Genomic DNA, 27,560 nt, shown 5'->3' on the forward strand with positions numbered 1-27,560 from the left:
CAGATATGGGCTTTTATACGATAAAGCCGCCAATTCTGACACTCTCCTGGCTGAAGCCAGGGCCAGTAGCATGGTTACTTTCCATGTAAGATATTTCAAATCCACCGATTTGAGTGGCTCAAACCAATGGGATTTGAGAAAATCCAAAACTACATTAAGATCCCACGGAGCCACTGGGGGCACAACCGGGGGCTGTATATGTAGTACTCCTTTTACAAAAGTCTGGACTTCAGGAACTGAAGCCAATTCTTTCTGGAAGAAAATCGACAGGGCTGAAATTTGAACCTTAATGGACCCTAATTTGAGGCCCATAGACAATCCTGTTTGCAGGAAATGTAGGAATCGACCCAGTTGAAATTCCTCCGTCGGGGCCTTCCTGGCCTCACACCACGCAACATATTTTCTCCAAATGCGGTGATAATGTTGTGCAGTCACCTCCTTCCTGGCTTTTACCAGGGTAGGGATGACCTCTTCCGGAATGCCTTTTTCCCTTAGAATTCGGCGTTCAACCGCCATGCCGTCAAACGCAGCCGCGGTAAGTCTTGGAATAGACACGGTCCCTGCTGAAGCAGGTCCCGTCTTAGAGGTAGAGGCCACGGATCTTCCGTGAGCATCTCCTGAAGTTCCGGGTACCAAGTTCTTCTTGGCCAATCCGGAGCCACGAGTATCGTTCTTACTCCCCTTTGCCGTATAATTCTCAGTACTTTTGGTATGAGAGGCAGAGGAGGAAACACACACACACTGACTGGTACACCCATGGTGTTACCAGAGCGTCCACAGCTATTGCCTGAGGGTCTCTTGACCTGGCGCAATACCTGTCCAGTTTTTTGTTGAGGCGGGACGCCATCATATCCACCTTTGGTTTTTCCCAACGGTTCACAATCATGTGGAAGATTTCTGGATGAAGTCCCCACTCTCCCGGGTGTAGATCGTGTCTGCTGAGGAAGTCCGCTTCCCAGTTGTCCACTCCCGGAATGAACACTGCTGACAGTGCTATCACATGATCTTCCGCCCAGCAAAGAATCCTTGCAGCTTCTGCCATTGCCCTCCTGCTTCTTGTGCCGCCCTGTCTGTTTACGTGGGCGACTGCCGTGATGTTGTCCGACTGGATCAACACCGGCTGACCCTGAAGCAGGGGTTTTGCCAGGCTTAGAGCATTGTAAATAGCTCTTAGCTCCAGTATATTTATGTGAAGAGACATCTCCAGGCTTGACCACACTCCCTGGAAGTTTCTTCCCTGTGTGACCGCTCCCCAGCCTCTCAGACTGGCATCCGTGGTCACCAGGACCCAGTCCTGTATGCCGAATCTGCGGCCCTCTAACAGATGAGCACTCTGCAACCACCACAGAAGAGACCCTTGTCCGTGGAGACAAAGTTATCCGCTGATGCATCTGCAGATGCGATCCGGACCATTTGTCCAGCAGATCCCACTGAAAAGTTCGTGCGTGGAATCTGCCGAATGGAATCGCTTCGTAAGAAGCCACCATTTTTCCCAGGACTCTTGTGCATTGATGCACTGACACTTTTCCTGGTTTTAGGAGGTTCCTGACAAGTTCGGATAACTCCCTGGCTTTCTCCTCCGGAAGAAACACCTTTTTCTGAACCGTGTCCAGAATCATTCCCAGGAACAGCAGACGTGTCGTCGGGGTCAATTGAGATTTTGGAAAATTCAGAATCCACCCGTGCTGTTGCAGCACTACTTGGGTTAGTGCTACTACGTCCTCCAGCTGTTCACTGGACCTTGCCCTTATCAGGAGATCGTCCAAGATCAGGAGATCGTCCAAGTAAGGGATAATTAATACGCCTTTTCTTCGCAGAAGAAACATCATTTCGGCCATTACCTAGGTAAAGACCCGAGGTGCCGTGGACAATCCAAACGGCAGCGTCTGAAACGGATAATGACAGTTTTGCACCACGAACCTGAGGTACCCTTGATGTGAAGGGCAAATTGGGAATGCAGGTAAGCATCCTTGATGTCCAGGGACACCATAAAGTCCCCTTCTTCCAGATTCGCTATCACTGCTCTGAGTGACTCCATCTTGAACTTGAATTTTTGTATGTACAGGTTCAAAGATTTCAGATTTAGAATATGTCTTACCGAGCCGTCCGGCTTCGGTACCACAAATAGCGTGGAATAATACCCCTTTCCCTGTTGTAGGAGGGGTACCTTGACTATCACCTGCTGAGAATACAGCTTGTGAATGGCTTCCAATACCGTCGCACTGTCTGAGGGAGACGTTGGCAGAGCAGACTTTAGGAACCGGCGAGGGGGAGACTTCTCGAATTCCAACCTGTAACCCTGAGATACTACCTGCAGGATCCAGGGGTCCACCTGTGAGTGAGCCCACTGTGCGCTGAAATTCTTGAGTCGACCGCCCCTGAGTCCGCTTGTAAAGCCCCAACGTCATGCTGAGGGCTTTGCAGAAGCCGGGGAGGGCTTCTGCTCCTGGGAGGGAGCTGCTTGGTGCACTCTCTTACCCTTTCCTTTGCCTCGGGGCAGATATGACTGTCCTTTTGCCCGCTTGTTCTTATAGGAACGAAAGGACTGCGGCTGAAAAGACGGTGTCTTTTTCTGTTGGGAGGGGACCTGAGGTAAAAAGGTGGATTTCCCGGCTGTTGCCGTGGCCACCAAATCCGATAGACCGACCCCAAATAATTCCTCCCCTTTATACGGCAATACTTCCATATGCCGTTTGGAATCCGCATCACCTGACCACTGTCGCGTCCATAAACTTCTTCTGGCAGATATGGACATCGCACTTACTCTCGATGCCAGAGTGCAAATATCCCTCTGAGCATCTCGCATATAAAGAAAAGCATCCTTTAATTGCTCTATAGTCAATAAAATACTGTCCCTATCCAGGGTATCAATATTTTCAGTCAGGGAATCCGACCAAACCACCCCAGCACTGCACATCCATGCTGAGGCGATGGCTGGTCGCAGTATAACACCAGTATGAGTGTATATACTTTTCAGGGTAGTTTCCAGCCTCCTATCAGCTGGATCCTTGAGGGCGGCCGTTTCAGGAGACGGTAACGCCACTTGTTTTGATAAGCGTGTGAGTGCCTTATCCACCCTAGGGGGTGTTTCCCAGCGCGCCCTAACCTCTGGCGGGAAAGGATATAATGCCAATAACTTCTTTGAAATTAGCAGTTTTCTATCGGGGTTAACCCACGCTTCATCACACACTTCATTCAATTCCTCTGATTCAGGAAAAACTACAGGTAGTTTTTTCAGACCCCACATAATACCCCTTTTTGTGGTACTTGCAGTATCAGAGATATGCAAAGCCTCCTTCATTGCCGTGATCATATAACGTGTGGCCCTACTGGAAAATACGTTTGTTTCTTCACCGTCGACACTAGATTCGGTGTCCGTGTCTGGGTCTGTGTCGACCGACTGAGGTAAAGGGCGTTTTACAGCCCCTGACGGTGTCTGAGACGCCTGGACAGGTACTAACTGGTTTGCCGGCCGTCTCATGTCGTCAACTGATTTTTGTAACGTGCTGACATTATCACGTAATTCCATAAACAAAGCCATCCATTCCGGTGTCGACTCCCTAGGGGGTGACATCACCATTACCGGCAATTGCTCCGCCCTTACACCAACATCGTCCTCATACATGTCGACACACACGTACCGACACACAGCAGACACACAGGGAATGCTCTTATCGAAGACAGGACCCCACTAGCCCTTTGGGGAGACAGAGGGAGAGTTTGCCAGCACACACCCAAGCGCTATAAATAGTGTTGTTTCCTTTATAGCAGCTTAATATATCAATATCGCCAAAAAAGTGCCCCCCCTCTCTGTTTTTTTTACCCTGTTTCTGTAGTGCAGTGCAGGGGAGAGTCCTGGGAGCCTTCCTCGCAGCGGAGCTGTGCAGGAAAATGGCGCTGTGTGCTGAGGAGATAGGCCCCGCCCCCTATTTCGGTGGGCTCTTCTCCCGGTGTTTGTGAGACCTGGCAGGGGTTAAATACATCCATATAGCCCCAGGGGCTATATGTGATGTATTTTTAGCCAGAACAAGGTATTATCATTGCTGCCCAGGGCGCCCCCCCCCAGCGCCCTGCACCCTCAGTGACCGCTGGTGTGAAGTGTGCTGACAACAATGGCGCACAGCTGCAGTGCTGTGCGCTACCTCATGAAGACTGAAAAGTCTTCTGCCGCCGGTTTCTGGACCTCTTCACTTTTCGGCATCTGCAAGGGGGTCGGCGGCGCGGCTCCGGGACCGGACTCCATGGCTGGGCCTGTGTTCGATCCCTCTGGAGCTAATGGTGTCCAGTAGCCTAAGAAGCCAATCCATCCTGCACGCAGGTGAGTTCACTTCTTCTCCCCTAAGTCCCTCGTTGCAGTGAGCCTGTTGCCAGCAGGACTCACTGAAAATAAAAAACCTAATAACTTTTTCTAAGCAGCTCTTTAGGAGAGCCACCTAGATTGCACCCTGCTCGGACGGGCACAAAAACCTAACTGAGGCTTGGAGGAGGGTCATAGGGGGAGGAGCCAGTGCACACCACCTAGTCCTAAAGCTTTTATTTTTGTGCCCTGTCTCCTGTGGAGCCGCTAATCCCCATGGTCCTGACGGAGTCCCAGCATCCACTAGGACGTCGGAGAAATGATAGTGTTTTGACGTCACAGGTTTGCGAGGATGCACCATAGTGGCAATTACTTTTTTGGAAAGCCCCTTTGTGAGCTAGGATGTTCCGCTCAACTTCCATGCCGTCAAACAAAGCCGCCGTAAGTCCGGGTAGACGAACGGACCTTGCTGAGGAAGATCCTTTCTTAGCAGCAAAGGCCAAGAGTCTTCTATGGACATGTCCAGAAGAGTTGCGTACCACGCCCTTAGGGGCCAATCCGGCGCAATCAGGATTGCTTGTACTCTGATATCTGATCTGCTGGAGAACCCTTGGGATCAACGGAACCGGAGGAAAAAAGTAGACCAGCCGGTAAGGCCTAGGCAACTTCAGCGCATCCACTGAACTCGCCTGAGGGTCTCTGGTTCGCGAGCAGTAGCAGCGAAGCTTTTTGTTGAGGCGAGATGCCATCATGTCGATTTGCGGGTATCCCCACCTGTCAACAATCTGTTGAAACACCTGGAGGATGTAAACCCCAGTCCCCCGGGTGGAGGTCGTGGCGACTCAGTCTACTTCCCAGTTGCCCACTCCTGGAATGAAAATTGGGAACAGCGCTCTTGCATTTCTTTCTGCCCAGAGAAGTATTTGACACTTCTCGCATGCAGGTCCTGCTTTTTGTCCCTTCTTGTTGATTGATATATGCCACTGCCGTGGCGTTGTCCGACTGAACCTGGATCGCCTGATCCCCGAGTAGAGGGGAGTCCTGAATCAGAGCATTGTAGATGGCCCGAAGTTCCAGAATGTTGATTGGAAGTAGGGCCTCTTGGGTAGACCACCTGCCCTGGAACTGCGCCCCATGGGTGACAGCTCCCCATCCTCTCAGGCTCGCATACGTTGTGAGGAGGATCCAATCCTGAATCCCGAGGTTGGAAGACTAACCACGAAGGAGCGAAATCCTGGCCTGGGGAGACAGCTGAATCATCCGGTGCATCTGAAGAGGTGAACCGGACCACTAGTTCAGGATGCCCAATTGGAAGAGTCTGACATGGAACGTACCGAACTGTATCGCCTCGTGCACTGTTGTGCTACTGTATCCAGTATCATACCCAGAAACAGGAGCCTTTGAGACTGTTCCAAGACTTCTGTAGATTGAGGATCCACCCGTGGTGAGACAGAAGTTGGCTAGTGCGATCTATATGGAGCAGTATAAGCTCCCTGGAACTTGCTTTTAATCAGGAGATCGTCCAGGTAAGGGACAATGTTGACCCCCTGGACTCTGAGGGGGAACATTTCCGCCATCACCTTCGTGAACACCCTCTGAGCTGTAGACAGGCCGAAGGGCAACGCCTGAAACTGGTAGTGATCTTCAGTAGGTCGAACCGCAGATAGGCTTGGTGAGGAGGCCAAATTGGGATATGTAGGTAGGCGTCCTTGATATCCAGGGACACGAGGAATTCCTGTTCCAGGTCCGCGATCACCGCTCTCAAAGATTCCATCTTAAATTTTAAAACCTTCAGGTAAGGATTCAAGGACTTCAAATTCAAAATGGGTCTCACAGACCAGTCTGGTTTTGGCACTATGAACAGACTAGAGTAGTAACCCTGTCCTTGCTGTAGCAGGCGTACTGGAAAAATGACCCGGGACTGGACCAGCTTGTCGATGGCCAGTAGTAGCATAACATGCATATTTTCCAAAACTGGCATACCCGATTTGAAAAATCGTTGGGGAGGAGGACCGTCAAACTCCAGCTTGTAACCCTGAGAGATAAGGCATATTGGCAGGACCAGTCCCAGATGTGGCTGTAGAGACGTAACCGAACTCCCACCACGAGATCCCCTCGGGGTGGGTACAGTCATGCCGAAGTCTTTGTGGAAGCTGAACTGGTGCTCTGTTCCCGAGAGCAAGCAATGGCTGGTTTCTTAGGCTTACCTTTGGAGACTCTAGCTGCATTGGAGGCACCCCGGCCCTCAAAATCTGGAGGACCGAAAGAACTGAGTAGACTGTCCCGGGAAGGTACGCCTAGCAGGCGGAGTCCCTGAAGGGAGAAACATGGATTTCACAGCAGTAGCTTTGGAGATCCATGCGTCCAATTCCGCTCCGAAGAGCTATTCACCTGTGAAAGGAAGAGATTCCACAATATGTTTGGAGTCAGCATCTGCAATCCACTGACACAACCATATGGCTCTGCGTGCAGACACAGCCATAGCAGTGGTTCTAGCATTTATATTGCCAATCTCTGTACCGTGTCCTGAATGTTTTAGTAAAGTTACAGTGGTAACCAAGGTCGTATCACCTGAAAGACCCTCTTGAATCTGAGTAGCCCATGTATGACTGGCATGTGATACCCAGCAACCAACAATGATCGGTCTTTGAGCTACACCTGCAGCAGTGTAGATTGATTTGAGTGGTCTCTATTTTCCTACACCCCGGGTCCTTTACCGTAAAAGCCCAAAGCAGGGAGCATCGCCTTTTTAGAAAGGCGAGAGACAGACGTCTACTGCTGGAGATTCTTCAAGGGCAAATGGAAAGGTATTTAAAAACCTTTTAGACAACTGACATTTTTTATCTGGATTTTTCCAGGCTAAAATAGATCCAATTCTTTGGAATCAGGAAAGGTGACTGTCTAATGGGAGGAAAAATGACTTGATTAGTAGCGTCCCTCTAAGGGGGAGCTTTAACACACCCCGTATAGCAAATATGAGGGGTTCTATACCCTGTGTAGGGGTGGAATCCTGACTAATGGGATCCCTTCATCCCCATCCACCTGTATATTATCAGAATCTGATAGGATTGCAGGCAAACCACATTTTTGTGCACCTGTAGTAGACAGCGGGGGATGGGAAACATCAGCCTTGGCAGTTAGGCTAGCCACTGCTTGTTGCAGTTCTTGTGTTTTATTGGCATTGGCAGTGAGCCGAGATGACATATCAGACATCATGGTTTTTATAGCCCCTAGCCAGGAAGGTTCTGGACTCTCCACCATGTTATCAGCATTTTGTGATGACTGACTACACTGCTCACAAGACAAGGAGCCCGATGAACTAGGGGAGAATCTGGCATTGCATGACTTCTGTTTCACCATAATGAAAGACCGAAACAATACACATACAACACAGACTGAATACAATACAAGCCTGCCTGTGATACAAGCCTATTGCATGTGAGAGGAGACACAGAGAACACAAGCGCAACCAACGCTGTACAGCCCCAGCGAGACTGTCAGCGTTTTATGTAGTAACATCTAACAGTGATACTGCTGCACTAATAGCGACTCCCCCCTCTACCACTGATCTTGTGACCGCTCTGAGGAGCTGCATGAGGCTGCTGCTGCTTGCTTATGCAGAGGAAGGTGCCAAAATGCCACTGAGCCCACTCTGACGTAGCTCCACCCCCCACTATGGAGCGGATACTAAAGTTTTATACTGGCAATGTCTCCACAGGCTGTGTAGCCTCACAAAAATGCTTGGTACAACACCCCTCCAGCCAGTCTCACACAGAAGCACGCGCAGGTCCCCCCCCACCTACGCTTCTGCACACAATGAACTGGGGCCCCCAGTTTGTACTTGCCACGTTGATCACCTTCAGGCTGTTAGGAGTGTGCGGCAAGCTGCGGCAGCGACAGCTAAAGCGCAGTGTCCCGCTGAATAAACAGCCCCTCAGGACGGCGGTCCTGCAGCGGAGAAGCGGCTCTGCACCTTGTGAGGCCAGTAACAGTCTCGCCCTCTAACTCCCATGGTGCAGGTATGCTGTTGCCCAAACAGCATACTGAAAGAAATAAAGTTTAAATGAAATTGAAGAAAAACTCTGGAGCTTGCAGAGTGTGCATCCTCTCCTGAGGGCACTTTCTAAACTGCCTGTGGGAGGGGGCATAGAGGGGAGGAGCCAGTACACCCAGTTAAAGAAATTTAAAGTGCACTGGCTCCTTTGGACCAGTCTATGCCCCAACGTACTAAATCTGTCCCTGTGGTCACCCTCTGTGACAGCGCCGCACATCCCTGCCAGGCCCAAGGATTCCCACTCACGTGTTAACTGGTGCTGCTGCTCGTGCTGCACTCATGAGATAGACACACACACACACACACACACACCCTACAGCGCTGCAGCGGTGGATCTAGATAAGTAACCGTCCACGCATACATTAAGTCCAGTGTTAATAGTTTCAAGTGACCATGTGTATGCATTAGCATTTAAGGTGCGCACACTGGCCGATTTATCGCGGGTCCGTCAGCCAGTGTGTATGAGTGATATGCCAGTGAACACAGTCTTTCACAGACATAGCGTCGACCCTGCAGCACAGCTGACAAACAACATTTCTAACAATATATTGGCACATCGTGATGTGTGTACAGGTGATCAGCCGACCACCCGTACTCTTGCAGCAGACGCTGGCGGTGATCGACAGACAACTGGGCGAGAAAATCTAAATGCCCGCCCAGTTCGTGACATCAGTCGCGACAGATCGGGCAGTGTGTATGCACAACACACTGCCAGGTCCGTCCATAGATATATCTGCAGATCCACTGATCTGAAGATATATCATTAAGTGTGCACCGAGCATTACTCTGTCTTACAGGAAACTAAACACATACTACTTACACACTGTACACCATCCACAGTGGCTTGACCAAATGTTTGCACACACAGCACTTAAAAAAATTTTTTTAAATGTACAAGAAATGTAAATAAAGGCAAAAGTGGACATCTTTCAGTGCTGAGATTCATGTATCAGGCAAAGTGATTTTTACTGCAGCTGCTGTTTTGGGGAGTGCGAGCGTTCGTTGAGTGCCGGGCGGGCAGATTAACAGCTCAGCACTCGATACAGACAGACTGTGGTAGACATTATAATAAGATTTTACTTACCGATAAATCTATTTCTCGGAGTCCGTAGTGGATGCTGGGGTTCCTGAAAGGACCATGGGGAATAGCGGCTCCGCAGGAGACAGGGCACAAAAAGTAAAGCTTTTCCAGATCAGGTGGTGTGTACTGGCTCCTCCCCCTATGACCCTCCTCCAGACTCCAGTTAGGTACTGTGCCCGGACGAGCGTACACAATAAGGGAGGATTTTGAATCCCGGGTAAGACTCATACCAGCCACACCAATCACACCGTACAACTTGTGATCTAAACCCAGTTAACAGTATGATAACAGCGGAGCCTCTGAAAGATGGCTTCCTTCAACAATAACCCGAATTAGTTAACAATAACTATGTACAATTATTGCAGATAATCCGCACTTGGGATGGGCGCCCAGCATCCACTACGGACTCCGAGAAATAGATTTATCGGTAAGTAAAATCTTATTTTCTCTATCGTCCTAGTGGATGCTGGGGTTCCTGAAAGGACCATGGGGATTATACCAAAGCTCCCAAACGGGCGGGAGAGTGCGGATGACTCTGCAGCACCGAATGAGAGAACTCCAGGTCCTCCTTAGCCAGAGTATCAAATTTGTAAAATTTTACAAACGTGTTCTCCCCTGACCACGTAGCTGCTCGGCAGAGTTGTAATGCCGAGACCCCTCGGGCAGCCGCCCAAGATGAGCCCACCTTCCTTGTGGAGTGGGCCTTTACAGATTTAGGCTGTGGCAGGCCTGCCACAGAATGTGCAAGTTGGATTGTGCTACAGATCCAACGAGCAATCGTCTGCTTAGACGCAGGAGCACCCATCTTGTTGGGTGCATACAATATAAACAACGAGTCAGATTTTCTGACTCCAGCTGTCCTTGCAATATATATTTTTAATGCTCTGACAACGTCCAGCAACTTGGAGTCCTCCAAGTCACTTGTAGCCGCAGGCACTACAATAGGCTGGTTCAGATGAAATGCTGACACCACCTTAGGGAGAAAATGCGGACGAGTCCGCAGTTCTGCCCTGTCCGAATGGAAAATCAGATATGGGCTTTTGTAAGATAAAGCTGCCAGTTCTGACACTCTCCTGGCCGAAGCCAGGGCTAGAAGCATGGTCACTTTCCATGTGAGATATTTCAAATCCACCTTTTTTTAGTGGTTCAAACCAATGAGATTTTAGGAAGTCCAAAACCACATTGAGATCCCACGGTGCCACTGGAGGCACCACAGGAGGCTGTATATGCAGCACTCCCTTAACAAAGGTCTGGACTTCAGGGACTGAAGCCAATTCTTTTTGAAAGAAAATCGACAGGGCCGAAATTTGAACCTTAATAGATCCCAATTTGAGACCCATAGACAATCCTGATTGCAGGAAATGTAGGAATCGACCCAGTTGAAATTCCTCCGTCGGAGCACTCCGATCTTCGCACCACGCAACATATTTTCGCCAAATTCGGTGATAATGTTGCACGGTTACTTCCTTCCTTGCTTTAATCAAAGTAGGAATGACTTCTTCCGGCATGCCTTTTTCCTTTAGGATCCGGCGTTCAACCGCCATGCCGTCAAACGCAGCCGCGGTAAGTCTTGAAACAGACAGGGACCCTGCTGAAGCAAGTCCCTCCTTAGAGGTAGAGGCCACGGATCTTCCGTGATCATCTCTTGAAGTTCCGGGTACCAAGTCCTTCTTGGCCAATCCGGAACCACTAGTATCGTTCTCACGCCTCTTTGCCGTATAATTCTCAATACTTTTGGTATGAGAGGCAGAGGAGGAAACACATACACCGACTGGTACACCCAAGGCGTTACCAGCGCGTCCACAGCTATTGCCTGCGGATCTCTTGACCTGGCGCAATACCTGTCCAGTTTTTTGTTGAGGCGAGACGCCATCATGTCCACCATTGGTCTTTCCCAACGGGTTACCAGCATGTGGAAGACTTCTGGATGAAGTCCCCACTCTCCCGGGTGAAGATCGTGTCTGCTGAGGAAGTCTGCTTCCCAGTTGTCCACTCCCGGGATGAACACTGCTGACAGTGCTATCACATGATTCTCTGCCCAGCGAAGAATCCTTGCAGCTTCTGCCATTGCACTCCTGCTTCTTGTGCCGCCCTGTCTGTTCACATGGGCGACTGCCGTAATGTTGTCCGACTGGATCAACACCGGTTTTCCTTGAAGCAGAGGTTCTGCCTGGCTTAGAGCATTGTATATTGCTCTTAGTTCCAGAATGTTTATGTGAAGAGACGTTTCCAGGCTCGTCCATACTCCCTGGAAGTTTCTTCCTTGTGTGACTGCTCCCCAGCCTCTCAGGCTGGCGTCCGTGGTCACCAGGATCCAATCCTGTATGCCGAATCTGCGGCCCTCCAATAGATGAGGACTCTGCAACCACCACAGAAGAGACACCCTTGTCCTTGGAGACAGGGTTATCCGTAGGTGCATCTGAAGATGCGACCCTGACCATTTGTCCAACAGATCCCTTTGGAAAATTCTTGCGTGGAATCTGCCGAATGGAATTGCTTCGTAAGAAGCCACCATTTTTCCCAGGACTCTTGTGCATTGATGTACAGACACCTTTCCTGGTTTTAGGAGGTTCCTGACAAGCTCGGATAACTCCTTGGCTTTTTCCTCCGGGAGAAAAACCTTTTTCTGAACCGTGTCCAGAATCATCCCTAGGAACAGCAGACGAGTTGTCGGCATTAACTGGGATTTTGGAATATTCAGAATCCACCCGTGCTGTTTTAGCACTTCTTGAGACAGTGCTAATCCCATCTCTAGCTGTTCTCTGGACCTTGCCCTTATTAGGAGATCGTCCAAGTATGGGATAATTAATACGCCTTTTCTTCGAAGAAGAATCATCATCTCGGCCATTACCTTTGTAAAGACCCGAGGTGCCGTGGACAATCCGAACGGCAGCGTCTGAAACGGATAGTGACAGTTTTGTACAACGAACCTGAGGTACCCCTGGTGTGAGGGGTAAATTGGAACGTGGAGATACGCATCCTTGATGTCCAAGGATACCATAAAGTCCCCCTCTTCCAGGTTCGCTATCACTGCTCTGAGTGACTCCATCTTGAACTTGAACTTCTTTATGTACAGGTTCAAGGACTTCAGATTTAGAATAGGCCTTACCGAGCCATCCGGCTTCGGTACCACAAAAAGAGTGGAATAATACCCCTTCCCTTGTTGCAGAAGAGGTACCTTGACTATCACCTGCTGAGAGTACAGCTTGTGAATGGCTTCCAAAACCGTCTCCCTTTCGGAGGGGGACGTTGGTAAAGCAGACTTCAGGAAACGGCGAGGTGGATCTGTCTCTAATTCCAACCTGTACCCCTGAGATATTATCTGCAGGATCCAGGGATCTACTTGCGAGTGAGCCCACTGCGCGCTGTAATTTTTGAGACGACCCCCCACCGTCCCCGAGTCCGCTTGAGAAGCCCCAGCGTCATGCTGAGGCTTTTGTAGAAGCCGGGGAGGGCTTCTGATCCTGGGAAGGAGCTGCCTGTTGCTGTCTCTTCCCTCGACCTCTGCCTCGTGGCAGATATGAATAGCCCTTTGCTCTTATTTTTAAAGGAACGAAAGGGCTGCGGTTGAAAGGTCGGTGCCTTTTTCTGTTGGGGAGTGACTTGAGGTAGAAAGGTGGATTTCCCGGCTGTAGCCGTGGCCACCAAATCTGATAGACCGACTCCAAATAACTCCTCCCCTTTATACTGCAAAACTTCCATATGCCGTTTTGAATCCGCATCGCCTGTCCACTGTCGCGTCCATAAAGCTCTTCTGGCCGAAATGGACATAGCACTTACCCGTGATGCCAGTGTGCAGATATCCCTCTGTGCATCACGCATATAAAGAAATGCATCCTTTATTTGTTCTAACGACAGTAAAATATTGTCCCTGTCCAGGGTATCAATATTTTCAATCAGGGACTCTGACCAAACTACCCCAGCACTGCACATCCAGGCAGTCGCTATAGCTGGTCGTAGTATAACACCTGCATGTGTGTATATACTTTTTTGGATATTTTCCATCCTCCTATCTGATGGATCTTTAAGTGCGGCCGTCTCAGGAGAGGGTAACGCCACTTGTTTAGATAAGCGTGTTAGCGCCTTGTCCACCCTAGGAGGTGTTTCCCAGCGCTCCCTAACCTCTGGCGGGAAAGGGTATAATGCCAGTAATTTCTTTGAAATTATCAGCTTTTTATCAGGGGCAACCCACGCTTCATTACACACGTCATTTAGTTCTTCTGATTCAGGAAAAACTATAGGTAGTTTTTTCACACCCCACATAATACCCTGTTTAGTGGTACCTGTAGTATCAGCTAAATGTAACGCCTCCTTCATTGCCAAAATCATATAACGTGTGGCCCTACTGGAAAATACGGTTGATTCGTTTCCGTCACCACTGGAGTCATCGCCTGTGTCTGGGTCTGTGTCGACCGACTGAGGCAAAGGGCGTTTCACAGCCCCTGACGGTGTTTGAGTCGCCTGGACAGGCACTAATTGATTGTCCGGCCGTCTCATGTCGTCAAACGACTGCTTTAGCGTGTTGACACTATCCCGTAGTTCCATAAATAAAGGCATCCATTCTGGTGTCGACTCCCTAGGGGGTGACATCCTCATATTTGGCAATTGCTCTGCCTCCACGCCAATATCGTCCTCATACATGTCGACACACACGTACCGACACACAGCAGACACACAGGGAATGCTCCTAACGAAGACAGGACCCACTAGCCCTTTGGGGAGACAGAGGGAGAGTTTGCCAGCACACACCAAAAGCGCTATATATATATATCAGGGAAAGCCTTATAATAAGTGCTCCCTTATAGCTGCTTTGTTATATCAAAATATCGCCATAAATTTGCCCCCCCTCTCTGTTTTACCCTGTTTCTGTAGTGCAGTGCAGGGGAGAGACTTGGGAGCCGTCCTGACCAGCGGAGCTGTGAGAGGAAATGGCGCCGTGTGCTGAGGAGATAGGCCCCGCCCCTTTTCTGGCGGGCTCGTCTCCCGCTATTTAGAGAAATCAGGCAGGGGTTAAATATCTCCATATAGCCTCTGGGGGCTATATGTGAGGTATTTTTAGCCTTTATATAGGTTACATTTGCCTCCCAGGGCGCCCCCCTCCCAGCGCCCTGCACCCTCAGTGACTGCCGTGTGAAGTGTGCTGAGAGGAAAATGGCGCACAGCTGCAGTGCTGTGCGCTACCTTTAGAAGACTGCAGGAGTCTTCAGCCGCCGATTCTGGACCTCTTCTGACTTCAGCATCTGCAAGGGGGCCGGCGGCGCGGCTCCGGTGACCATCCAGGCTGTACCTGTGATCGTCCCTCTGGAGCTTGATGTCCAGTAGCCAAGAAGCCAATCCATCCTGCACGCAGGTGAGTTGACTCCTTCTCCCCTCAGTCCCTCGCTGCAGTGATCCTGTTGCCAGCAGGAATCACTGTAAAATAAAAAACCTAGCTAAACTTTTTCTAAGCAGCTCTTTAGGAGAGCCACCTAGATTGCACCCTTCTCGGCCGGGCACAAAAATCTAACTGGAGTCTGGAGGAGGGTCATAGGGGGAAGAGCCAGTACACACCACCTGATCTGGAAAAGCTTTACTTTTTGTGCCCTGTCTCCTGCGGAGCCGCTATTCCCCATGGTCCTTTCAGGAACCCCAGCATCCACTAGGACGATAGAGAAAATCAATGTTACTCTGATCCTGGAAAAGTACTGCAGCATGCAGAGTTTGTAAACAATGAAGGGCCGGTTGATGACAGCCACACCGTGCCCTGCACAGCGCACCACAAATACCACTCCATGTCTGCTACTGCAGGGTCAACCAACGACCTGACCAATCTGGCGCCGGGTTATTGCCCTGATATGATGGACAGCCTATGCGCTGCACGGAGGGCTCCGATGGGGTATGTGCCGGTTGTGATTGATATGGAAGACGGACACTGAAGAATGACTGGATCCTGCAGAACGCACTGTGTATCAGAGTCCTGTGTGTGCCTCAACCAATAGCATTACTCAGTATTGGCCGAGGCATACACAGGACTGACTCACAGAGCATCCTGCAGGACCCAGTCACTTTTTTTTTTTTTTTTTTTAAAGAGTTCCTTGCTGCCTGTGGCACCGCATATTTTGCAATCACTGGACAGGTCTAGGCATAAATACATTTATTGAAGCATGACTGCTACTTCATGATTAATTTTTGTCCCTCCCATATTTTAGGTTTTGGTATATCCCATAGTAAGGACTGCCATGAAGTAGGATGAAGAAAACTGAATTATCTATAATTCCTTTTCCTTAAAATACATAATGGCAGCCCATGAGTTTTTTATTTTATTTAATTTTTAAATTAATTTAATTTTAATTTTAACGTTAATTTTTTCTAGGATCTCTTATATGGAGACAGTCAAAAGACAGGAAGGAAGGGGGATGAGTGCAACTATATACCCAAAGTGGGCGGATCCTATAAAAACCTGTCTAGCTTGAAAGAATATAACCCATAGAAAGGGCTGCATGAAGTATTTCAAAGAAAAGGAATTCTGAAGTATAATTTTTCTATAGGCAAGTTCCCAGTTAGTATGTGGTCCATTCTCAGCCTACCATTTTTTAATAAAGGAATGATTATACAGAGGATTTTCTATTGCTCTATATGACCAGTGGTGGTTAGGTATGCCGTTAATATACCGCCTCTCAGGATCCTGGTGTTCATGATCCCAACAGGCGGCTAAATGGCAGAGGTCAGAATCCCGACCAACGCCCCATATTTCCACTCAGGTGATTGGTACCACTTAAGTGGGAATGTAACCTGTGGCAAGCAAAGCACGCCACAGGACCTGAAGCGTGGCTAGCACAGCAAGGCCGTGAGGGTACTCGCTGCCGGGATGCCGCTGTCGGGATACTGACAGCCGGCATTCCGACAGCTGGTATATTGTATGTATTCTGTGGGTAGTTAGAGGCCCAAAACTTATTACAACTGTCACTTGCATGGAGAGTTATTTGAACTTTATGTGGCCATCCGTTTTCTGGGGGACTTTAACTACACTAATGTTGCTGCCAATGGGCACAGGTTCAGCTGAAGTATCACTTTAGACAGGAGACTAGGGGTGCGATAACATTTGAATTCCTCGCTATATGTCTGGTTGTGAAATTTCAGGGCACAGAACCTTATATAAGCAGCACTGCACACAGAAGACTGCTTGTTCACTTCCTTCACATTCTACTTACAGCTCAAAAGAGGCCACCGAAGAACAATGATCTTCTACGACAAGAGTGGTCTGCGACAGAAAGAAAGTGAAAGGAAAAGCAAGCTGCTTTTGGGAAGGAAGCACTATCCCTAAAGCAGTGTTTGAGTGGTTTTCAGTATGGCCAGGGAGACCATCTATGATAATATATTCACTAACATTAACCAGCAAAGAAAATGTGCAGCTGGACCCAAAAGCTGTATTACTCATAATTCTCAGTGATCTTAATTGTTGTGTTCTATGTGCTTCTTGAGACAACTTTATAGGCTATAGTTCATGGATTTGTATATACCACATACAAGCTGCTGAAAATAAAAACTGCATGCCATACCTCAGTATGAAATTTGTTGTCACATAAGTACAAAGATGTGTTGATTGGTTTGAAAGGTTCAAAGTCAATGTTAACTTTCTTTTCCTTTCCCTCTTCTGTTACAATTGTTCCACAGTAAACAACTAGACCATTTGGAGGTACTGCAAAAAAACAAAAAGCAAATACAAGAATGCTTTAATACTTCACACCACCTATATAATAAAAAAAAAAAATTACACACCCCCACCCAAGTATTCATTTGGTCACTGGTCCTTCATTTGTCCCCCCCCCCCCCAAAAAAAAAAAAGTGCTGTAACCTTACGTAAAATTTTTTTTTTTAAACTAATTGTTTATGCTGAGTAAAACATTTATATCATATTTAAGTGTCTGAGTGGAAAAAAAAAACCTGAGGGGGGGTTAGGTCTGGTATCCCCCCAGTTTCAATAAGTCCCTCGGTGAAACATTAACACTGATTCCCCACCCAGTGGCAATAGATTACCAAGCAACAAGAAAACCACCAGCGGCTTTAACTCCCAACCCCCAGTGGTTATGCCCCTACCACCTTAGTGATTGCAGGTCCCTATTAAATTGCACCCTCCCCCCCAACAAAATTCAGGCACTAATAGTAACCCCCTCAAAACCCTAGGAGCAATGAATGACCATAACTCCCTAACACATGAATCTCTTAATCCTCCTGCAGTTATGGATGTTATTTTATGGTGTGATGTTTATAGCACATCGCAACTGAAAAGGTCTGAAACACACTACACAAGATATGAATGTTCAAGGAAACGCACACCTAATTGAATCACCCACATAGTTTAACATAAAAAAAAAAAAAAAAAAAAGTGAGAAACTATTGCGCTCCCATATTTCTCCCATTCATGTTGAAAAGTGTAACCTACTTACATAGAAAAGTACAAAAAGAATGAGGTTTTTCTTACATACTCCATTTATCTCGTTTTCCTATTCTATTAAAAATTGTCAAACCCAACAGTAGATCTTAGTGAATTAGGTCAAAAATACTTTCAAGTTTACAGCACCTATTTGCTGTAAACAGAGCCAACTGTTTGCTGTAATACAGTCAACATGCTAGCAATAAAGCAGGCAAACAGTTAAGTTAATGTATTTGTGTTACTCTTGAGAGCCAAGCTGGGTGTTAGAGTGGATATACACGTACAGTATAAAAATTATACATGGCCTAGTAACTATCCATATCATTAATAGCCGGCTCCAGTTGTGCAGTCAGGAATTATTGCTATGCGCCACAAAAGCTGGCATCATGGCTGTAAAGACCAAATCCACCTACCTTAAAAGATGAAGGATCAAAAGTTACATTTGGTGAAGAGGTTAACAATGGATTTAATCCTCAGGCATAATGTTACAAGGCAATTCTCTGATGCACAGGACAGCTACACAAATTCAAACTAAATACTTCTCCAAAATACCAAGATTTTAGTGGCTCTTAAGTTACAGGGTAATGCATTGCTAATAATTACGTTTTCATATAAAAATTACTTAACAGACTACTTTAAAGGGAAACTTAAAAGCGTGTGATGCACAGGACTCTGTTCACTTTCTAGAAAATCTCCCTACATGCTCATTATGGATGCTTTTAGAACATTTAACCCCTTTGCTGCTGGGTGTTCTTATCCTTGTGTAGAGGTCATTTTTAAAAATTTGCATTGTCACAATCCAATATCAATGATATCTTTATGCAGTCCCAACATACCACCTTGTTTTATTTTTTCCCTCCAGAAGAATTTATATATTCAATAGCTATAAGCCTTATTTTAAAGTGGGGATTCCCTCTTTTCAAACATGGGTACCCACTCTATTGCAGATGTCATTATGGGGGGCCAGAGGGCATATAGTGCCCTCCCACCACATTTAAAAATAAATAGGATTAATACCTACCGGTAAATCCTTTTTTCTTACTCCATAGAGGATGCTGGGGGATGCTTCAAGAACCATGGGGTATAGACTGGATCCGCAGGAGACATGGGCACACTAAGACTTTGAATGGGTGTGAACTGGCTCCTACCTCTATGCCCCTCCTCCAGACTCCAATTATAGTAACTGTGCCCAGGGAGACTGACATTTCGAAGAAAAGGATTTAATGAATAATTTAAACTAAGGTGAGTTACAGACCAGCTCACACCACCAACACGCCGTACAACATGGCATTAAACAACAACGCATGCAACGGCATGACCAACAGCAGTCACAGAGTTGACTTAACTCAACGCAACATGAGCGCAACAATAACCAAACTGCAGATACAGCCCGCACTGGGACGGGCGCCCAGCATCCTCTACGGTCTAAGAAAAGGATTTACTAGTAGGTATTAAAAATAAGAATTTACTCACCGGTAATTCTATTTTTCGTAGTCTGTAGTGGATGCTGGGTACTCCGTAAGGACCATGGGGAATAGACGGGCTCCGCAGGAGACTGGGCACTCTTAAAAGAAAGATTAGGTACTATATCTGGTGTGCACTGGCTCCTCCCTCTATGCCCCTCCTCCAGACCTCAGTTAGGGAAACTGTGCCCGGAAGAGCTGACATTACTAGGAAAGGATTTGGAATCCAGGGTAAGACTCATACCAGCCACACCGTACAACTTGCGATAACTATACCCAGTTAACAGTATGAACAATAATGAGACTCATTCAACAGATGGCTCATAACAATAACCCTTTAGTTAAGCAATAACTATATACATGTATTGCAGAGAGTCCGCACTTGGGACTGGCTCCCAGCATCCACTACGGACTACGAGAAATAGAATTAACGGTGAGTAAATTCTTATTTTCTCGGACGTCCTAGTGGATGCTGGGGACTCTAAGGACCATGGGGATTATACCAAAGCTCCCAAACGGGCGGGAGAGTGCGGATGACTCTGCAGCACCGAATGAGCAAACTCAAGGTACTCCTCAGCCAGGGTATCAAACTTGTAGAATTTTGCAAAAGTGTTTGAACCCGACCAAGTAGCAGCTCGGCAAAGTTGTAATGCCGAGACCCCTCGGGCAGCCGCCCAAGAAGAGCCCACCTTCCGTGTGGAATGGGCTTTCACTGATTTAGGATGCGGCAGTCCAGCCACAGAATGTGCAAGCTGAATCGTGCTACAGATCCAGCGAGCAATAGTCTGCTTTGAAGCAGGAGCACCCAGCTTGTTGGGGGCATGCAGGATAAACAGCGAGTCAGTTATTCTGACTCTAGCCGTCCTGGAAACAGATTTTCAGGGCCCGGACTACATCCAGCAACTTGGAACCCTCCAAGTCCCGAGTAGCCGCAGGCACCACAATAGGTTGGTTCAAATGAAACGCTGATACCACCTTTGGAAGAAATTGAGGACGAGTCCTCAATTCTGCCCTATCCATATGGAAAATCAGTTATGGCCTTTTACACGACAAAGCCGCCAATTCTGACACACGCCTGGCCAAAGCCAACAGCATGACCACCTTCCACGTGAGATATTTTAGCTCCACGGTCTTAAGTGGCTCAAAATAATTTGATTTTAGGAAATCCAACAGAACGTTGAGATCCCAAGGTGCCACTGGAGGCACAAAAGGGGGCCGAATATGCAGCAATCCCTTAACAAACGTCTGAACTTCAGGCAGTGAAGCCAGTTCTTTCTGAAAGAAAATAGATAGGGCCGAAATCTGGACTTTAATGGATCCCAATTTTAGGCCCATAGTCACTCCTGACTGTAGGAAGTGCAGAAATCGATCCAGCTGAAATTCCTCTGTTTGGGCCTTCCTGGCCTCACACCAAGCAACATATTTTCGCCATATGCAGTGATGATGTTTTGCGGTCACATCCTTCCTAGCCTTTATCAGGGTAGGAATGACTTCTTCAGGAATGCCCTTTTCCCTTAGGATCCGGCGTTCAACCGCCATGCCGTCAAACGCAGCCACGGTAAGTCTTGGAACAGACAGGGCCCCTGCTGTAGCAGGTTCTGTCGGAGCGGCAAAGGCCATGGGTCCTCTGATATCATTTCTTGTAGTTCTGGGTACCAAGTTCTTCTTGGCCAATCCGGAACGATTAGTATAGTTCTTACTCCTCTCTTTCTTATTATCCTCAGTACCTTGGGTATGAGAGGAAGAAACACATAAACCGACTGGTACACCCACGGTGTCATTAGAGCGTCCACAGCAATCGCCTGAGGGTGCCTTGACCTGGCGCAATATCTTTTTAGCTTTTTGTTTACGTGGGACGCCATCATGTCCACCTGTGGCCTTTCCCAACGATTTACAATAAGCTTGAAGACTTCTGGATGAAGTCCCCACTCTCCCGGGTGGAGGTCGTGCCTGCTGAGGAAGTCTGCTTTCCAGTTGTCCACTCCCGGAATGAACACTGCTGACAGTGCTAGAACGTGATTCTCCGCCCATCGAAGAATCTTTGTGGCTTCTGCCATTGCCATCCTGCTTCTTGTGCCGCCCTGTCGGTTTACATGGGCGACCGCCGTGATGTTGTCTGACTGAATCAGAACCGGTTGGTTTTGAAGCAGGGGTTCTGCTTGGCTCAGGGCATTGTAAATGGCCCTTAGCTCCAGAATATTTATGTGTAGGGAAGTCTCCTGACTCGACCACTGTACTTGGAAGTTTCTTCCCTGAGTGACTGCCCCCCAACCACGGAGGCTTGCATCCGTGGTCACCAGGACCCAGTCCTGTATGCCGAATCTGTGGCCCTCAAGAAGATGAGCACTCTGCAGCCACCACAGCAGAGACACCCTGAAAATCGGGGACAGGGCAATCAACCGATGCATCTGAAGATGCGATCCGGACCACTTGTCTAACAGATCCCACTGAAAGATCCTTGCATGGAACCTGCCGAAGGGAATTGCTTCGTAAGAAGCTACCATCTTTCCCAGGACTCGCGTGCAGTGATGCACCGACACCTGTTTTGGTTTCAGGAGGTCCCTGACCAGAGAGGATAATTCCTGGGCCTTTTCCTCCGGGAGACACACCTTCCTCTGTTCTGTGTCCAGAATCATGCCCAAGAACAGCAAACGTGTCGTAGGGATCAGCTGCGACTTTGGGATATTCAGAATCTAGCCGTGCTGTTGTAGCACTTCCCGAGATAGTGCTACGCTGACCAACAACTGCTCCTTGGACCTCACCTTTATAAAGAGATCGTCCAAGTACGGGATAATTAAAACTTCCTTCTTTCGAAGGAGTATCATCATTTCGACCATTACCTTGGTAAATACCCTCGGTGCCGTGGACAGACCAAACGGCAACGTCTGGAATTGGTAATGACAGTCCTGTACCACAAACCTGAGGTACTCCTGGTGAGGTGGGTGAATGGGGACATGTAGGTAAGCATCCTTGATGTCCAGCGACACCATAAAATCCCCCTCTTGCAGGCTTGCAATAACCGCCCTGAGCGATTCCATTTTGAACTTGAGCTTCCTTATATAAGTGTTCAAGGATTTCAAATTTAGAATGGGTCTCACCGAACAGTCTGGTTTCGGTACCACAAACATTGTGGAATAGTAACCCCGTCCCTGTTGAAGGAGGGGTACCTTGATTATCACCTGCTGAAGGTACAGCTTGTGAATTGCCGCCAGTACTACCTCCCTTTCTCTGGGAGCAGCTGGCAAGGCTGATTTGAGGTAACGGCGAGGGGGAGTCGCCTCGAACTCCAGCTTGTATCCCTGAGATACCACCTGTAGAACCCAGAGAGCCACCTGTGAGCGAACCCACTGGTCGCTGAAGTTCCAGAGACGCGCCCCCACCGCACCTGGCTCCACCTGTGGAGCCCCAGCGTCATGCGGTGGACTTAGAGGAAGCAGGGGAGGATTTTTGTTCCTGGGAACTGGCTGTCTGGTGCAGCTTTTTCCCTCTACCCCTGCCTCTGGCCCGCTTGCCTTTCTGAGGCCGAAAGGACTGTACCTGATAATACGGTGCTTTCTGTGGCTGTGAGGGAACCGGAGGTAAAAAAGTCGACTTCCCAGCTGTTGCTGTGGATACGAGGTCCGAGAGACCGTCCCCAAACAATTCCTCACCCTTGTAAGGCAAAACCTCCATGTGCCTTTTAGAATCAGCATCACCTGTCCACTGCTGAGCCCATAATACTCTCCTGGCAGAAATGGACATTGCATTAATTCTAGATGCCAGCCGGCAAATGTCCCTCTGTGCATCCCTCATATATAAGACGACGTCTTTTATATGCTCTATGGTTAGCAAAATAGTATCCCTGTCGAGGGAATCGATGTTATCTGACAGGGTATCGGACCAAGCTGCTGCAGCACATCCATGCTGAAGCAATTGCAGGTCTTAGTATAGTACCTGAGTGTGTATACACAGACTTCAGGATAGCCTCCTGCTTTCTATCTGCAGGCTCCTTTAAGGCGGCCGTATCCTGAGACGGCAGTGCCACCTTTTTTGATAAGCGTGCGAGCGCTTTGTCGACCCTAGGGGATGTTTCCCAATGTAACCTGTCCGTTGGCGGGAAAGGGTACGCCATCAGTAACCTCTTAGAAATCACTAATTTCTTATCTGGGGAACACCACGCTTCTTCACACAATTCATTTAACTCATCAGATTGGGGAAGTGTCACTGGCTGCTTTTTCTCCCCAAACATAATACCCCTTTTTTGTGGTAACCGGGTTAATATCAGAAATGTGCAACACATTTTTCATTGCCGTAATCATGTACCGGATGGCCCTTGTGGACTGTACATTTGTCTCATCCTCGTCTACACTGGAGTCAGACTCCGTGTCGACATCTATGTCTGCCATCTGAGGTAGCGGGCGTTTTTGAGCCCCTGATGGCCTCTGAGACGCCTGGGCAGGCGCGGGCTGAGAAGCCGGCTGTCCCAAAGCTGTTACGTCATCGAACCTTTTATGCAAGGAGTTGACACTGTCGGTTATTACCTTCCACATATCCACCCACTCTGGTGTCGGCCCCGCAGGGGGCGACATCACACTTATCGGCTCCTGCTCCGCCTCCACGTAAACCTCCTCATCAAACATGTCGACACAGCCGTACCGACACAGCGCACACACACAGGGAATGCTCTGACTGAGGACAGGACCCCACAAAGTCCTTTGGGGAGACAGAGAGAGTATGCCAGCACACACCACAGCGCTATATAACACAGGGATTAACACTGTACTGAGTGATTTTTCCCAATAGCTGCTATTATACACAATATTGCGCCTAAATTTATGTGCCCCCCCTCTCTTTTTTACCCTTCTTGTAGTGTATACTGCAGGGGAGAGCCTGGGGAGCGTCCTTCCAGCGGAGCTGTGAAGAGAAAATGGCGCTGGTGTGCTGAGGGAGATAGCCCCGCGCCCTCCGCGGCGGGCTTCTCCCGCTTTAATAAAGTTAATGGCGGGGGATTAGGCACATATAGAGTGTTATACACTGTATTATGTGCAATTTTGCCAAAGGTATACTTATTGCAGCCCAGGGCGTCAGAGAAATCCTATTTCTCTAACGTCCTAGTGGATGCTGGGTACTCCGTAAGGACCATGGGAATAGACAGGCTCCGCAGGAGACTGGGCACTCTTAAAAGAAAGATTAGGTACTATATCTGGTGTGCACTGGCTCCTCCCTCTATGCCCCTCCTCCAGACCTCAGTTAGAATCTGTGCCCGGCCAGAGCTGGGTGCTTTTAGTGGGCTCTCCTGAGCTTGCTAAGAAGAAAATAAGAATTTACTTACCGATAATTCTATTTCTCGGAGTCCGTAGTGGATGCTGGGGTTCCTGAAAGGACCATGGGGAATAGCGGCTCCGCAGGAGACAGGGCACAAAAAGTAAAGCTTTAGGATCAGGTGGTGTGCACTGGCTCCTCCCCCTATGACCCTCCTCCAAGCCTCAGTTAGATACTGTGCCCGGACGAGCGTACACAATAAGGAAGGATTTATGAATCCCGGGTAAGACTCATACCAGCCACACCAATCACACTGTACAACCTGTGATCTGAACCCAGTTAACAGTATGATAACAGCGGAGCCTCTGAAAAGATGGCTCACAACAATAATAACCCGATTTTTGTAACTATGTACAAGTAATGCAGATAATCCGCACTTGGGATGGGCGCCCAGCATCCACTACGGACTCCGAGAAATAGAATTATCGGTAAGTAAATTCTTATTTTCTCTATCGTCCTAGTGGATGCTGGGGTTCCTGAAAGGACCATGGGGATTATACCAAAGCTCCCAAACGGGCGGGAGAGTGCGGATGACTCTGCAGCACCGAATGAGAGAACTCCAGGTCCTCCTTAGCCAGGGTATCAAATTTGTAGGATTTTACAAACGTGTTTGCCCCTGACTAAATAGCCGCTCGGCAAAGTTGTAAAGCCGAGACCCCTCGGGCAGCCGCCCAAGATGAGCCCACCTTCCTTGTGGAATGGGCATTTACATATTTTGGCTGTGGCAGGCCTGCCACAGAATGTGCAAGCTGAATTGTATTACACATCCAACTAGCAATAGTCTGCTTAGAAGCAAGAGCACTCAGTTTGTTGGGTGCATACAGGATAACAGCAAGTCAGTTTTCCTGACTCCAGCCGTCCTGGAACCTATATTTTCAGGGCCCTGACCACATCTAGCAACTTGGAGTCCTCCAAGTCCCTAGTAGGCGCAAGACACCACAATAAGCTGGTTCAGGTGAAACACTGACACCACCTTAGGGAGAGAACTGGGGACGAGTCCGCAGCTCTGCCCTGTCCGAATGGACAAACAGATATGGGCTTTTTTGAGAAAAAAACCACCAATTTGACACTCGCCTGGTCCAGGCCAGGTCCAAGAGCATGTTCACTTTTCATGTGAGATGCTTCAAATCCACAGATTTGACTGGTTTTAAACCAATGTGTTTTGAGGAATCCCATAACTACGTTGAGATCCCACAGTGCCACTGGAGGCACAAAAGGGGGTTGTATATGCAATACTCCCTTGACAAACTTCTGGACTTCAGGAACTGAAGCCAATTCTTTCTGGAAGAAAAATCGACAGGGCCGAAATTTGAACCTTAATGGACCCCAATTTGAGGCCCATAGACACTCCTGTTTGCAAGAAATGCAGGAATCGACCGAGTTGAAATTTCTTCGTGGGGCCTTCCTGGCCTCACACCACGCAACATATTTTCGCCACATGTGGTGATAATGTTGTGCGGTCACCTCCTTTCTGGCTTTGACCAGGGTAGGAATGACCTCTTCCTGAATGCCTTTTCCCTTAGGATCCGGCGTTCCACCGCCATGCCGTCAAACGCAGCTGCGGTAAGTCTTGGAACAGACATGGTACTTGCTGAAACAAGTCCCTTCTTAGCGGCAGAGGCCATAAGTCCTCTGTGAGCATCTCTTGAAGTTCCGGGTACCAAGTCCTTCTTGGCCAATCCGGAGCCATGAGTATAGTTCTTACTCCTCTACGTCTTATAATTCTCAGTACCTTAGGTATGAAAAGCAGAGGATGGAACACATACACCGACTGGTACACCCACGGTGTTACCAGAACGTCCACAGCTATTGCCTGAGGGCCTCTTAACCTGTCCCGTTTTTTGTTCAGACGGGACGCCATCATGTCCACCTTTGGTAATTCCCAACGGTTTACAATTATGTGGAAAACTTCCCCATGAAGTTCCCACTCTGCCGGGTGGAGGTCGTGCCTACTGAGGAAGTCTGCTTCCCAGTTTCCATTCCCGGAATGAAACACTGCTGACAGTGCTATCACATGATTTTCCGCCCAGCGTAAAGTCCTTGCAGTTTTTGCCACTGCCCTCCTGCTTCTTGTGCCGCCCTGTCTATTGACGTGGGCGACTGCCGTGATGTTTTATCCCACTGGATCAATACCGGCTGACCTTGAAGCAGAGGTCTTGCTAAGCTTAGAGCATTATAAATTTACCCTTAGCTATATTTATGTGGAGAAAAATCTCCAGACTTGATCACACTCCCTGGAAATTTTTTTCTTGTGTGACTGCTCCCCAGCCTCTCGGGCTGGCCTCCGTGGTCACCAACATCCAAAACTGAATGCCGAATCTGCGGCCCTCTAGAAGATGAGCACTCTGTAACCACCACAGGAGAGACACCCTTGTCCTTGGATATAGGGTTATCCGCTGATGCATCTGAAGATGCGATCCGGACCATTTGTCCAGCAGATCCCACTGAAAAGTTCTTGCATGAAATCTGCCGACTGGAATTGCTTCGAAGGAAGTCACCATTTTTTTTACCATGGCCCTTGTGCAATGATGCACTGATTTTAGGAGGTTCCTGACTAGCTCGGATAACTCCCTGGCTTTCTCTTCCGGGAGAAACACCTTTTTCTGGACTGTGTCCAGAATCATCCCTAAGCACAGGAGACTTGTTGTCGGGATCAGCTGCGATTTTGGAATCTTTAGAATCCACCCCTGCTGTTGTAACAGTATCCGAGATAGTGCTACTCCGACCTCCAACTGTTCCCTGGACTTTGCCCTTATCAGGAGATCGTCCAAGTAAGGGATAATTAAGACGCCTTTTCTTCGAAGAAGAACCATCATTTCGGCCATTACCTTGGTAAAGACCCGGGGTGCCGTAGACAATCCAAACGGCAGCGTCTGAAACTGATAGTGACAGTTCTGTACCACGAACCTGAGGTACCCTTAGTGATAAGGGCAAATTTGGGACATGGAGGT

General features: G+C 48.4%; 1 protein-coding gene across 2 annotated transcripts in view; it reads right to left on the reverse strand.

Annotated features, from left to right (window-relative positions):
• The window catches only part of ETF1 (eukaryotic translation termination factor 1), a 311,645-nt gene that overhangs the window by 249,258 nt on the left and 34,827 nt on the right, over positions 1-27,560 (reverse strand). For both annotated transcript variants that reach the window (XM_063928292.1, XM_063928293.1), the window contains one exon: positions 16,971-17,110. In XM_063928292.1, the coding sequence (XP_063784362.1) occupies positions 16,971-17,110 (140 nt within the window). The remainder of the gene's footprint in view (positions 1-16,970; positions 17,111-27,560) is intronic.

Source organism: Pseudophryne corroboree, chromosome 6 (genome assembly GCF_028390025.1).
Source record: "Pseudophryne corroboree isolate aPseCor3 chromosome 6, aPseCor3.hap2, whole genome shotgun sequence".
Lineage (NCBI taxonomy): Eukaryota > Metazoa > Chordata > Amphibia > Anura > Myobatrachidae > Pseudophryne > Pseudophryne corroboree.